General features: G+C 37.7%; 3 protein-coding genes across 3 annotated transcripts in view; all 3 read left to right on the top strand.

Annotated features, from left to right (window-relative positions):
• Positions 1-13065, top strand: part of LOC107583614 (WD repeat and HMG-box DNA-binding protein 1-like) — a 31550-nt gene that overhangs the window by 11745 nt on the left and 6740 nt on the right. Inside the window, exons 14-22 of the mRNA XM_016269901.1 lie at positions 869-1110; positions 3428-3565; positions 4591-4747; positions 4852-4966; positions 5204-5335; positions 5586-5703; positions 6230-6291; positions 7082-7147; positions 8242-8593. Coding sequence (XP_016125387.1) covers positions 869-1110; positions 3428-3565; positions 4591-4747; positions 4852-4966; positions 5204-5335; positions 5586-5703; positions 6230-6291; positions 7082-7147; positions 8242-8593 — 1382 coding nt within the window. The remainder of the gene's footprint in view (positions 1-868; positions 1111-3427; positions 3566-4590; positions 4748-4851; positions 4967-5203; positions 5336-5585; positions 5704-6229; positions 6292-7081; positions 7148-8241; positions 8594-13065) is intronic.
• On the top strand, positions 6162-7579 carry LOC107583464 (WD repeat and HMG-box DNA-binding protein 1-like). The gene is made up of 2 exons (XM_016269668.1): positions 6162-6291; positions 7082-7579. Exons 1-2 carry the CDS (start codon positions 6232-6234, stop codon positions 7244-7246), a joined length of 225 nt encoding a protein of 74 aa, XP_016125154.1. The 5' UTR covers positions 6162-6231; the 3' UTR covers positions 7247-7579.
• Positions 8119-8625, top strand: LOC107583463 (GTP cyclohydrolase 1-like). The gene has a single exon (XM_016269666.1). The coding sequence runs from the start codon at positions 8248-8250 to the stop codon at positions 8608-8610; it is 363 nt and encodes a 120-aa protein (XP_016125152.1). The 5' UTR covers positions 8119-8247; the 3' UTR covers positions 8611-8625.

Below are 13065 nucleotides of genomic sequence, written 5' to 3'. Positions count from 1 at the left end.
AAAAAAATATTAATATCAATAAGGAGAGTCTGAGATTTATTTGACAGTGATTTCACATTTCTTGTTTGTATGAAGGCTAAATATTAATAAAAGGTGAACATTTATTTATTTGTGCCATTTGTTTTCCTAAAATATTATATAGTTTTTTATAGGAGTAGGTTTCATAGAGTTGGCAAATTAATTTTTCATAAGTTTGTAGGTACAGACATCTGTTGTGGCCGTTCTTGGCCGTTTTTATGAGGCTTTTTTAATAGTGTTCATATCAATATCGGAATTATATTGTATCGACCGAAATTAAGAAATATATCGTGATATAAATTTTGGCCATATCGTCCAGCCCTACGTCAGCAGCAGCTGATGTGAACCTTGCTCTGTAGTCTCCCATTTGTCCTCAACCACTTGCTCTTGTTTATGAAGCAAATTTGCACTTTGCCTCCATTTTTATTTGCAGAACTACTAATCCAGTAGAAATCCGGTAGTAAATGATCTGCCTGTGAATTAAAAATTGCAAAAGTAAAATTACAGTAGGTGTCATAGAAGTGGTATTTCAGATCATGAGGATTTTTGGACACTTAGAAATGTAATTCCAAATGGATTTTTGGAAATGTGTTGTTACATAATCATACCCTGAAACTTGTTGATTTGTATTCATGTAATTTTTCAATGAACCAATTCCTTAAACATAATCAAAAAGATATTTACATGTAGAAAGAATATGAAAACAGACATATCAAAGATATAAATTAAAGAGCTCTTTAATCGACAACCAGAACTGAATAAGAGAATGTTCATTTATCTACATCTTTACTTTCCTTTTGTACATGTCTCTTTTTCACTATTTTCTCTCTCTCTCTCTCTCTCTCAACAGTAAGATCCAGTGTTTGCATTTCTCATGCTGGGACACTCATAAGGACTGGATAGTGGATCTTCCTAAAGGAGAGGACGTTTGTGCGTTGTGTTTGGGTCAGGGCTGGGCTGCAGTGGCCACAAGTGCTCTGATGGTCAGGCTGTTCTCTATTGGTGGAGTGCAGAAGGAGATCTTCAGCCTGCCTGGAGCTGTTGTCTGCATGGCAGGACACGGAGAGCAGCTCCTCATCATGTATCACAGAGGTACTGATGCGTGCCACTCTACTTTCGGTACAAGCACTGGTTTCAACGCAATGCGCAATGTTCTGAACAACCAGAAGCCTTAAATGTATAATCAGTTTTTTTTTTTTTTTTTTTTTTACATGATAATGCTTATAATTTGTTTGCAATTCAGACATATGTAACTTTTTAGTTTTGACAAGGCTCCAGACTCATTCTTCCAACTGGTCGCTCTTTTGCGGCTAGCTTTCTCAGTTGGTCGCACAAGCACATAATTTGGTCGCAATTTTTTTTTGTGCTACAACATAGAATTAATCAATGCATCCTAATGAACTTTTTCATAGTTTATAATTATATGGAAACCCATTCTTTTTCATTAGTAGTATTATTTGTGATTTGAATTTTGTGAACGGGAGTTCCTCTTTTGCTGTGTTATAAGCCAGGCTTGGGGTGCTTTCACTTTCGAATTTGCAATCGTCACGTTTTACAAGAAAAGATAATTGTCTGTTTTGCTTACATCTACACACCTTTCACTTTAAGACTAAAACAAAAAAGGGATTCATTGTTATTCTTGATTAAAGGGGTCATATGATGTTGCTAAAAAGAACATTATTTTGTGTATTTGCTGTAGTGAAATGCGCTTATGTGGTTTAAGGTAAAAAAAAAACACATTATTTTCCACATACTATACATTATTGTTTCTCCTCTATGCCCCGCCTTTCTGAAACGCGTAGATTTTTACAAAGTTGCTAAAAAGAACATTATTTTGTGTATTTGCTGTAATGAAATGCGCTTATGCGGTTTAAGGTAAAAAAACCCACATTATTTTCCACATACTATACATTATTGTTTCTCCTCTATGCCCCGCCTTTCTGAAACGCGTAGATTTTTACAAAGCTCATCGGTCTGAAAAGCGAGGTGTGCTCTGATTGGCCGAATTCCTCAAGCTTGTGACGGAAAAGTTATGCCCCTACCATACTGTGATGCCCTGTCCGGCCGGAGCGACGAGACAAAAACATTAAAACCCATTATAAACGAGGCATTTGTTGCATCCAGTGGGGACATAATTATAAAAATCCTACAATGTGATTTTCTGGATTTTTTTTCTAATATTGTCTCTCATAGTTGAGGTATACCTATGATGAAAATTACAGGCCTCTCTCATCTTTTTAAGTGGGAGAACTTGCACAATTGGTGGCTGACTAAATACTTTTTTTGCCCCACTGTACCTACCACGGGCTGGATTCCGCTTCGTCCACGGTGAAAGCCGATCTGCCGATCCACAGCGCGAAGTTGATGTATTTCCTTCGTGACCAGCACGGATCAGCTCTAGGCATGACGAAGCGGATATCGTCCTCTTTTGGAAGGCCAAACAAAGTCGTTTCACTTTCACAACGAAACACAGCGTCTTCACGACATGGCGGCAGCAACAATACTACAGCGAGAATAAAAGTTACGCCTTCTTTCTTTGCGTGAACATTTGGGCGGAGTTATGCAAATCTTCCCACATCGTGACGTAGACATGTGGGGGCGTGTTAGAACGAAACGTTTTAGCTAGGCGTGGTTAACTCTTAACTTTTATGAAGAATATCTCTTTGGATTTGAAACTTTAGTCTTTGCAACTTTACAGATCTTCTTTATGCACCAAGAGCTTGTAACACTTCAAAGAGAAAAGAAAAATTTTAATCGCATCATATGACCCCTTTAAAAAGCACAACAACAATAAAACGGTAAAATACAATGACAAACTAGCTTACAAAACGTTTATTAACAAAAACGAATAAGATGAGGCATGGCACACACCACATGCTACCAACTAATAAATTACAGAACGTTTAGCAAACACTGAGGAATCAAATAAAAAATAAAAGAGAGCCTTCACAGCGTAACGTGAGGTAAACCGCAAAGATAACAATCTTTTCAAAATGAAAACAAAAAGAAACTTGCTGTCGGTGACAGTGCTTGCATGTTTTTTTTCCCACAAGAATACCAATGTGTTCACCTTCTCTGGTTTAAGAAGCGGTCTTTTACTTTACTTTAGCTTGAAAACCATCTATCGTTTCCTCCATTTTTCCCACATGCACCTTCACACTCGTGCTGACACGGTGAGTATAAACCAGGCTCTACACTCATAGTGCTGCGCAGTTCAAATGAGTACTGCGGTTTCGTTATGCTTTCAGTTTCGTTTGCCATTTGATGTTTCTCATATGCAATAGAAATGGCAGCGCTTATGAGTAGAACAACGCGGTGGTCACGCCAGTGCAACCGCACACAGAATTTAGTCGCACAGGCAGAAAAAATGGTCGCAGTCTGGAACCCTGTTTGTCATATGTGTCATCAGGTACTGGGTTTGATGGAGATCAGGCCCTTGGCGTACAGCTGCTCCAGCTTGGGAGCAAGAGAAGACAGGTCATACATGGAGAACCATTGCCTCTCTCACGGAAGTCCTACCTGGCATGGATGGGCTTCACTGCAGAGGGTGAGTCACAGTATTCTCTTCCTGTTCTTTGATAGGAAATGAAAAAATTAACAAAACAGCCTGCAGAATTTTTTGTAATATTAACTTCAATTTCCTGATAGTTACACCATGCTATGTACACTACTGTTAAGAAGTTTAGGGTCAGTACGTTTTATTTATTTATTTATTTTTAAAGCAGAGATGCATAAATTGATCAAAAGTTCCAGAAAAGCTATTTATAATGTTACAAAAGATTTCTATTTCAAATAAATGCTGTTCATAAAAATATTACAATTTCCACAAAAATGTTAAGCAGCACATCTGTTTTCAGCATTGATAATACTAAGAAATGTTTCTTGAGCACCAAATAAGCATATAAGAATGATTTTTGAAGAATCATGTGACACTGAAGACTAAAGTAATGGCTGCTGAAAATTCAGCTTTGCCGTCATAGGAAGGAGTTACAGGAATTAGTGCTCAGTTAGAAAAGTTACTTTAAATTGTAATTATATGTCTATTTTTTTTTTAAACATGAAATAAATCTTACTGACCACACACTTTTGAACTGTTATTTATGCATACATATGTGACCCTGGACCACAAAACCAGTCAAGGGTCAAAATCTGGAATCTGAGGGTGCATACAAATCAAAATATTGAGAAAATCGCCTTGAAAGTTGTCCAAATGAAGTCCTTAGCAATGTGTATTACTAATCAAAAATTAGGTTTTGATATATTTACAGTAGGAAATTTACAAAATATCTTTATGGAACATGATCTTTTCTGAATATCCTAATGATTTTTGGCTTAAAAGAAAAATTAAAACCCATACAATGTATTGTTGCTATTGCTGCAAATATATCCGTGCTATTTAAGGTTTTGTGGTCCAGGGTCTCATATGGCCTCAAAGCCACAAACCTGTGATATATATATCACAGGTTTATATATATATATATATTTTTTTTTTTTTTTTTTTTTTTTTTCTTCCTTTTTCTAGTTGATTAGTAAATGACAGATGAAGGTTTATAATAATTAATTTTTTTCCAGGAACCCCATGCTGTATTGACTCGGAGGGTGTTGTACGTATGCTGAACCGGACCGTGGGGAACACGTGGACTCCTGTCTGTAACACCAGAGACAGCTGCAAGAGCAAATCAGACCATTACTGGGTTGTTGGGGTTCATGAGAATCCACAGCAGCTCAGGTGCGTCTTTCTCCTTGCATTCATTTTCCTTGATTCACAAATGTCAAATCAATCCAAATTGAAATTTCCAAGCAGCCAATGAAACTCCTCATCCTCTCTCTCAGGTGTATCCCATGTAAAGGGTCACGTTTCCCACCCACCCTACCTCGCCCTGCTGTGGCCGTCCTGCCCTTTAACCTGCCTTATTGCCAGACCACCACAGAGAAAGGCCAAATGGAGGTATGAGATCAATCTGAAGAAATGTTCTCTTTTATTCCCTTGTGCTATTTTATTTTATTTTTATTTTATTCCATGTAGTAGTATTGTTGCTGACGTACACTGAAAGTCAGATGTGTCCATCCCTATCTTGGCAGTCCATCGCTTTTCTGATTTGCTTTATCAAATGAGTTTTGTTTTGTTTGTTTTTTGTAACTGTGCAGCTGAATAAGACACTAACGCTCCGTTTATGTTTTGTAGGAGCAATACTGGCGGTCCATGCTTTTTCATAACCACTATAGCTTTCTGTCATCCAGTGGTTATGAAATTGACAGCGAGGGTCAGTCTCAGGCTGAGAAAGAGCAGCAGGAACTGCTAATGAAGATGTTCGCTGTAAGTCAGTCACGTGGCCAGAACAGGAAATTAAAAAGACTGGTTAAATTCAGTTGCATATGCCTGGATTGAATTTCACTGTCTGATTTCTGTAAAATGATTCTGGAATGTCATAAATCAAAACTCCACTTTGATGAATGTGCATCATTTTCTGGCATAGCTGGCACATGTGATCAGATTAGTTTTTATTTGAGCTGTCCTTCTACTCATAATTTTGTATGCTGTTTGTTTTCTGTTTGTGTGGCGGCAGCTGTCGTGTAAACTGGAGCGAGAGTTCCGGTGCGTGGAGCTGGCTGAAATGATGACTCACAGCGTTGTGACGCTCGCCATCCGTTACGCGTCTCGTTCCAGACTTTTCAAAGACAAAGGCTGTTAGTTAAGCTCTAGTTAGTGCCAGTCAAACATTTTATATGAAGTGAAATACAGGCATATACTATAAAATATAGGAAGATTTGTTATTTGATATAAAATGTTATTTGAATAAAAGAAATTGGCCATGATACAGTGTTCCCATATTAGTTCGTCACATCAATTCTGATAATATAATATTTTTTTGTGATTGATCCGTGTTTAATTTCAGTAGTTGTGCACATTTTATTTGTTTTTATTACATAGTGTATATATTTATTTCACTGTACCAGCAAAATAATTTAGTATTTTTAATGAATTATTTTGAAGAAACTGTGATCATGCTGAAAGGTCAATTAAATTAGATTTATAGTCAGTCATTATTTTATATAGTCATTGGCAGATGACTGATCATTCTTTTTAGTGGTTGTTTACAGTCTTCTTGTCTGTAACTATAATTTACTTGCTTTAGGCCGAAAACTGGCTTTCAGCTGTGGCTTGAGGATAATAGAAAGAGCATTCTCGCTGACAATCCTGACTTTGAAGAAATGGATGTTATCAAGCAAGGCATGGGGCGTTTCCGCACTCTTTCAGCAGAGGAAAGACTGGTAAGACATTTCATTCTTATTGGAGCATGTGACGTATTTAATCCACAATTGTTTACTAATTACTCAAGTAAAGTCTTCAGACTATTATTAAATCCAGGAAGGTTACCTAGGAATTTCTGTTTTCTTGCACGTGTAATGGTTATGTAACAGATTTCATTCATGCACTTGTTTTTTTTCACCTTAGTTCAATTTCCTCTATTTTTAATATACTCTTAAAGCTCTAAGCCAATTTATCCATGACAACACTGTTCATTTCGTTTATAGGAGTACAAAAGACTAGAGGTGAATGGACACATACACTGTGGGCTTTCCAAACACTCATGCTCTCCTGTATGAACAATCTGTTCGTGACCCCGCACCCACAGGGCCACTCAGTGCAAGGCAGAATGACTCTTCTCACACACTCCAGCCTGGAGGGGGAATGGTTAGGACGCCTGTTGCTCTGGAAACCCAGGCTGGGGGTGTGTGCCGCACTCATTGATCTTATGTTAATGACATGGGGTGGCTTCAGGCGCTGAAAGAGTGCGATACAATGATGAATGGTGTGCAGTGTGAGGTGGGGAACGTGCAGAAAGGGCCCCGGTGCTTATATGTGAAATGGGTCCGATGACTCATCATGGTCGTCTGTATATGTTCGCTGCTTTTGTTTATTTGAACCGTGAACAAACGTATCTGGGTTGGCGGCAGTGGTGGTCGGTCAATTCTAATTATAATAACAGGCTTATTTGACCATTTATTGCTTGTGTAATTTTGCATGAATGTACATAAATCCATCTTATCTTTCATTCAGAACTGGACAGAGAGAGCAAAGGGCGACTCTGACCCCAAGAAACGAAAGCGTGAAGATGAAGGACAAGTAAATGACCAAATGGAGTCGGATGAGGGCAGCGCCAAAAAGAAAAAGCCACTGGATACTTCGGCTAAACTTTCTGCGTTTGCATTTAACAAAGAATAGTACTTGACATAAATTAGTTTCATGCTTATGTAATTTTTACATTTTATTTGAATATTGATTGGGGGAAACATTTTTTAAGTTTTCTCTTTTTCCATTATTTACTGTAATTCTCTGACCTCTCCTTCTGGCTGCTCATTTGTGATCCACTCATTCTCCATAAATTTTCTCAAGTTTGAGCTCTTTTGAAAGCCCTGCTTCTCTTCATTAGCATTCGAAATGAATGCAAGTCTCTTTAAGCAATTTGCAATGTGGCAAGATGGTTAATAAAAAGGTCTCTTATTATGCTTTGGATGGTTTGCACATATTTTTTGTGTGGTTTTGTACTGTATGTAAAACAAATAATCATAATAAAAGATAAAATATTGATTTTTTATTTTATTTTTAAGGTTATTTTGGCTAATTGGCCAGTTGAAAGTACACAATGTTGCTTGCACACCAGTGATGAAATGAAGGACGTCCTTCAAATGTGAAGTGAACGTTTTTCTGATGTTCATCCGAGGTCACTGAACTTTGATTTTGCAACCACTCAGACATGAAATGAAACTAATCTGGACTGACCAGTTACCAGCTGTACAACCTCTTGGTTGCATGGTGCATTTCACTTCAGAAATACTGCTTTTATTTTTAATCATAAGAACATCACCCAAAGGTCTAGTCAATCCCCTTAGGTGGTTTGATCTGCCCCAAGACGTCGCTTTAATGTGAATAAGAGCGCTCATCCTCTTACTAGAAACAGGTGGCCTGACGCAAGCACGTCTCTCGACCAATAGCAATCTGGCTCCGTGACGCGGATGCGCCCGGCGACCAATAGAAACGCGCACGGATTAGCCAATGTTTATAAAACCCCCGGCTGTCCCTGCGAGAGCGCCGAGTTTGACAAGAGTATAATAGCCGTTGAACTACACTGAAGTTTGTCCGTTACACCTTAAACTGTGTTCAAAAAACACACAGTAGCACTAAAACCGACTTTGAGGAACCCAAGCTGTCACTTTCAGGCAATCATGGAGCGCTCCAAACAGAAACAAATGAATCAAAATGAAAATGAAGCAGACTCCGCGATTAATGGAAAGTTTGACGGACGGGTGAAGATTCCCGGATGGAGCGCCGGTGGTGCCGCCGGGACCCCGAGCACCGCGCCGTCCTCCAGCGTGATGGAGAGCTGGCGGGAAGAACGCACTCGCAGTCTGGAAGACAATGAAATGAGCCTGCCGAGCATCGCCGCGGCTTACACCACTATTCTCCGGGGGCTCGGGGAAGATCCGCAGCGGCAGGGGCTCCTCAAAACTCCGTGGAGAGCCGCCACCGCCATGCAGTTCTTCACCAAGGGTTATCAGGAAAAAATCATCGGTGAGTTCGTTGCATAAATGTATGACAGCTGACAAGGCGTGTTTATTTATACGTTATATGTGTAATAAATGGATTTATTACTATTACTAAATTATTTTTACGTCATTAAGTTTTCCCCCCTCAAGTTTGTATTATTCTGAAATGTCTCTGAAAAACTCTCAAAGCGAAATTTTGACTTCCGAAACAACGTAAGCGTGCTATAAATAAAACACGTTTTTTAAAGGTATCTCTGTGTTTTACAGCATTTTACCGTTTTATGACACTTAAGGGGGCGTTCGCAGAGATGTTTCTGGGTTCAAAAACAACTAGACAGCGCGAGAGCAAATATGACAGAATGTAGGGTTGTAAAAGTTTTCATCCAAAAGTGGAAATTCTGTCATCATTTACTCATAAAAAAATATTATGACTTTCTTCAGTGAAACACAAGAGAGAGACATTTTGAAGAATGTCTTAGTGTGTCTTTTAATGACAATGAATGGTCACTGAAGATGTCAAGCATCTAAAAGGACGCAAAATCACCTCAAAATGACCCAAAAGGTCCAAAGGACTCCAAAGTTTTAAATCCCAAGTCATCCTTACTTGCAAAGCTGATCCACTGTATTGTTGAGAGAAGATTGAGGAATGAAGAATTACTTTTAGATTCTGGAATCTGCATTTAGTCATGGTTAACATGTTTGGTTAAATGTAGCAAGAAGACTATCAGGGAAAACTTGGGTCTATAACCCATAGCATCAGAAGACTTGGAATAATGCACAAGTTATGTACACTTTTATGGTGAGATAGATTAGGTACTTTTTGAAGCTTTACATTTATTTCGTTACATTGAAAGATCAACCAGGACATTCATTAAATTCATGTAATATTTTCACAATCTTATATTTATTTTCGACACTCTCATGGCATGTCATAAACTTTTAGATTTTGGCAAATTGGTGGCTCATTCGTATTAATTAGTATGATCGGATTCATATGTTTTCAGATCTTCCATGATGGTTAGGTTTAAGGCTGGACTGGCATGCCCCCCCCCCCCACACACACACATAAAAATGCGATGTTTCTATTTAAATCACTTTATATGAATTTATACCAAATTGGCACCTCCTAAAAGAGTTACATTTTCTCATGAGATTGAGTTATTTTGGAGTTTTTTTTTAGCCCACAGATCATTCATCTTTTACTTATGCAATGTCAAGCATTTCAGGTTAAAAGTAGTATTTCCTCATGCACTTCCATGTGCCATCAATTTGATTTGCTGGCTCAACAGGTACTCCGCCTCAAAGCGAAGGTTTATCTTGCATAATTGTTCACTGGTCACTCTCAGGCTGTTGCCTACGTGGTTGAGCCAGGGTGCTGCCCACCATCACATTACCAGCAACATCCCCACATAGAAAACAGCACATCTGGACTTGGTTTGTGTAGCATTTTAGGGCCCATGCATATGGAAAGTATTAATGTTGCTTTTCTACACCAAAAAAAACTCCTTGTTAAAGCAGACTGCCCTCAGTGACCTCACAGCACTTACATATGCATCGCTTGAAAATGGTCCAAGGTTCACAGATGGCATAACATGCAGTGTCATGGTGAAGGGTGCATCTGATAAGAAATTTCTAGGGGAAGGTCTTTGTCTTTCTTTAATGGGATTGGCTGAAGTTTGCACCACCCCTGCAGTTTCCTAAATTGTTCTGAAGTAGCAAAGTTTTGTGTCTCCCACAGAAAGACATTTGAAGTGTTGGAGGCAGAAAACAGTTTGGGTTTGTGTAAGGCTGTGATGCATTTTCATATTTTTATGAGTGGTGGTTGACTCATTGGTTAATGCTCCAAGAAAATGAAGCTGTTGGTACACAGTACAGTAATAAGGGCTTGAATGACGAAGGCCCACCTAAATCTTGCTTAATTGGTGATGTCAAAATATATTCATCTCTGGGTTATAATTGTGTTTCAGCTAAAGCTGAAATCTAGATCTAGATTTTTTAAAGCCTTTTTGCATGAAATGTTTTTCTCATTCTCAATGTTTTTCAGTAATTTTGACCAAACAGCAATTGTAGACAAATAGATTGAAAATGTTTAATTTAAGCAGTAAAATACAGCAGGAGTCTAGTTTAAACTAATTCAGGTTTGGTATTTACACTAACTGAACACAGGCGAATAATAATGCTAATAATACTATACACCAATGCAACAATATATATTTTACTAAAACATTTTAATATGTAAAATTTGTTAACATCACATTGGAGGATAGGAATATCAGTGAATAACCTAAATGTAGCCTAACTAGAAGACAATGAAAACTTAATTTTAATTTTGGTCTGTAACTCAACACAAGACTATCATATGACAGAAAAAGACTTTGAAAATAATGCACAAATCATGTGGACCACTTTTATGATGAGTCTTGAAATCTTTGTTGCAAATTAGCCTAATTGTGGAAAAGATAGACTAGGACATTTAAAATACAAGAAGAAACTACTTTCAAATATTCAGGTTTGTTTTGAACTAACTAAAAAAAAAAGTGATATGGTAATTTTATTATTATTACAACAAGTAGCATTGGTTACTTATATAATATGTAAGTATCTTAAAATGTCACACACCTGTAAATATGTTTGGGTGATTATGCAAATTAAAATTTTTGCACCATTTTATAAAACATTTGTCTTAGTGCTAGTCATAGACACTGGTAAAGGAAGGAAGGATTGTGAAATTAGAGAATTATTATGATGTTATTACAATGCATTTATCATTATGTTACTTATGATTTTGTTTTGGTCTCATGTCGCAATAAAACCATTCAAGATCATAGAGACAAGTGATATTGCTTAATTTACAGCATTTAAGCAGCGTAGTACGGTCTCTTTTCTATATTACCCATCATTACGCTCTGTTGTCCCCTGCCCCCACTGGCTGGATGGATGCCTGCCTCTTATTTAAGCGATGGAGAACAAGCCAAACCCTCAGCAGCAGTAACATTACCCTTAACCAGAGCTCTGCTGGCTGACATCTTCACAATTTCAATGGGTTTCTATGGTTACTTATTGTATTCCAAGTGTATATTTGCTTAGTGTGTAAGCAGGTTTGTGTTTAATTGAGTGTGTGTGACGGTGGCAGCGAAGCTGAAAGATGACTTCAGGGAGATGCTGATTTGATTTCCTGTTCTTTTTTGTCAGTGCCACCGTCATACGTGAGACCTTTCCGTGTGTTGTTCCTGTGCATTTGAAAGCAGCTGTTTGTTTAGGACGAGCCTGATGACAGTTCTCTCGTAACAGCTGCTGCCCTCAGGTTAAATTCAACAGAGATGTTCTGACGCTCAGATCAGCTGTAGCATTTACACAACACTGCATGCATGTATAGTTTGCTCGGTTTCTAAAAAGCATGTGGGTTAGTTACCAAACTGAATGGTAAAATTACCAGAATTTGTTTAAATATTAACAAAATTCTTACCTAGTTCTGGGAACCACGAGACAACACCGGAAAAACTTGTTAAATCACCTTTATGAGGGATACTATCAGTTTGTCAGGGGTGTTTGCATAACTATTATTACTATTGCTCATAATCATTTTTGAACAAACTCTTAACCTTTAGTCAAACTTCAGAAATGAACTTTACCTCAAATAATGAAGATTTCTAAGTGATCTAATAACTGTGATAATTGTGTAGTATAGATTTCTATCACATTTTGCCATCCAAATTAGGATGAAATAAGGAAAAACGTAAGTGTTTAAGTCATAATTTGTCAGGGAGTAAATAATAAAGAAAAAAGAATGTTGGAAAGTACATAAAGATATGAAATGGAAGCTTTAATCTTTTTAAGGTTTAATCAGTGCATTTATTATATTATATTATATTGTATTATATTATATTATATTTAAAGGGGTCATATGATGTTGCTAAAAAGAACACTATTTTGTGTATTTAGTGTAATGAAATGTGTTTATGCGGTTTAAGGTTAAAAAAAATTTCCCACATACTGTACATTATTGTTTCTCCTCTATGCCCTGCCTTTCTGAAACGCGTAAATTTTTACAAAGCTCATTGGTCTGAAAAGCAAGGTGTGCTCTGATTGGCCAGCTATCCAGTGCATTGTGATTGGCTGAATACCTCAAGCGTGTGACGGAAATGTTACGTCCCTTACCATACTGTGATGGTGTGTCCCGGCCAGAGCGACGAGACATTATAAATGAGGCATTTGTTGCATCCGGTGGGGACATAATTACGGATTATAATAACTTATACCGTCTTTTTACGCGTTGCATCGTGCCGTGAAAACATAAAACCATGTCTGCATTTGTGATTGGAGAAATGACAAACAACAAGCGCTACTCTACACTGCTCAAAACTCGCGAAAAAAAGAATCATCAGTGGCAAATTCTTTATATATAAAAAACGTACTTACAGTCTTTGAGTCAGAACAGCCGGCATTGTAGTCTACTCTGCCAGGATCAGGAAACAGTCCTCCATAAAATGCACTGCA

This window comes from Sinocyclocheilus grahami, unplaced genomic scaffold, assembly GCF_001515645.1.
Source record: "Sinocyclocheilus grahami isolate Dianchi unplaced genomic scaffold, SAMN03320097.WGS_v1.1 scaffold54.1, whole genome shotgun sequence".
Taxonomy (NCBI): Eukaryota; Metazoa; Chordata; class Actinopteri; order Cypriniformes; family Cyprinidae; genus Sinocyclocheilus; species Sinocyclocheilus grahami.
The sequence above is the reverse complement of the archived record's forward strand: the minus strand, read 5'-3'. Positions and strand labels throughout refer to the sequence as shown.

What these genes read in the sequence shown, in the direction of transcription:
- LOC107583463 (XM_016269666.1), top strand. Translation starts at nt 8,248, where the DNA reads ATGGAGCGCTCCAAACAGAAACAAATGAATCAAAATGAAAATGAAGCA.
- LOC107583464 (XM_016269668.1), top strand. Translation starts at nt 6,232, where the DNA reads ATGGATGTTATCAAGCAAGGCATGGGGCGTTTCCGCACTCTTTCAGCA. An exon ending in TTTCAGCAGAGGAAAGACTG is followed by an intron (nt 6,292 to 7,081) that starts GTAAGACATTTC and finishes TCTTTCATTCAG; the next exon opens with AACTGGACAGAGAGAGCAAA.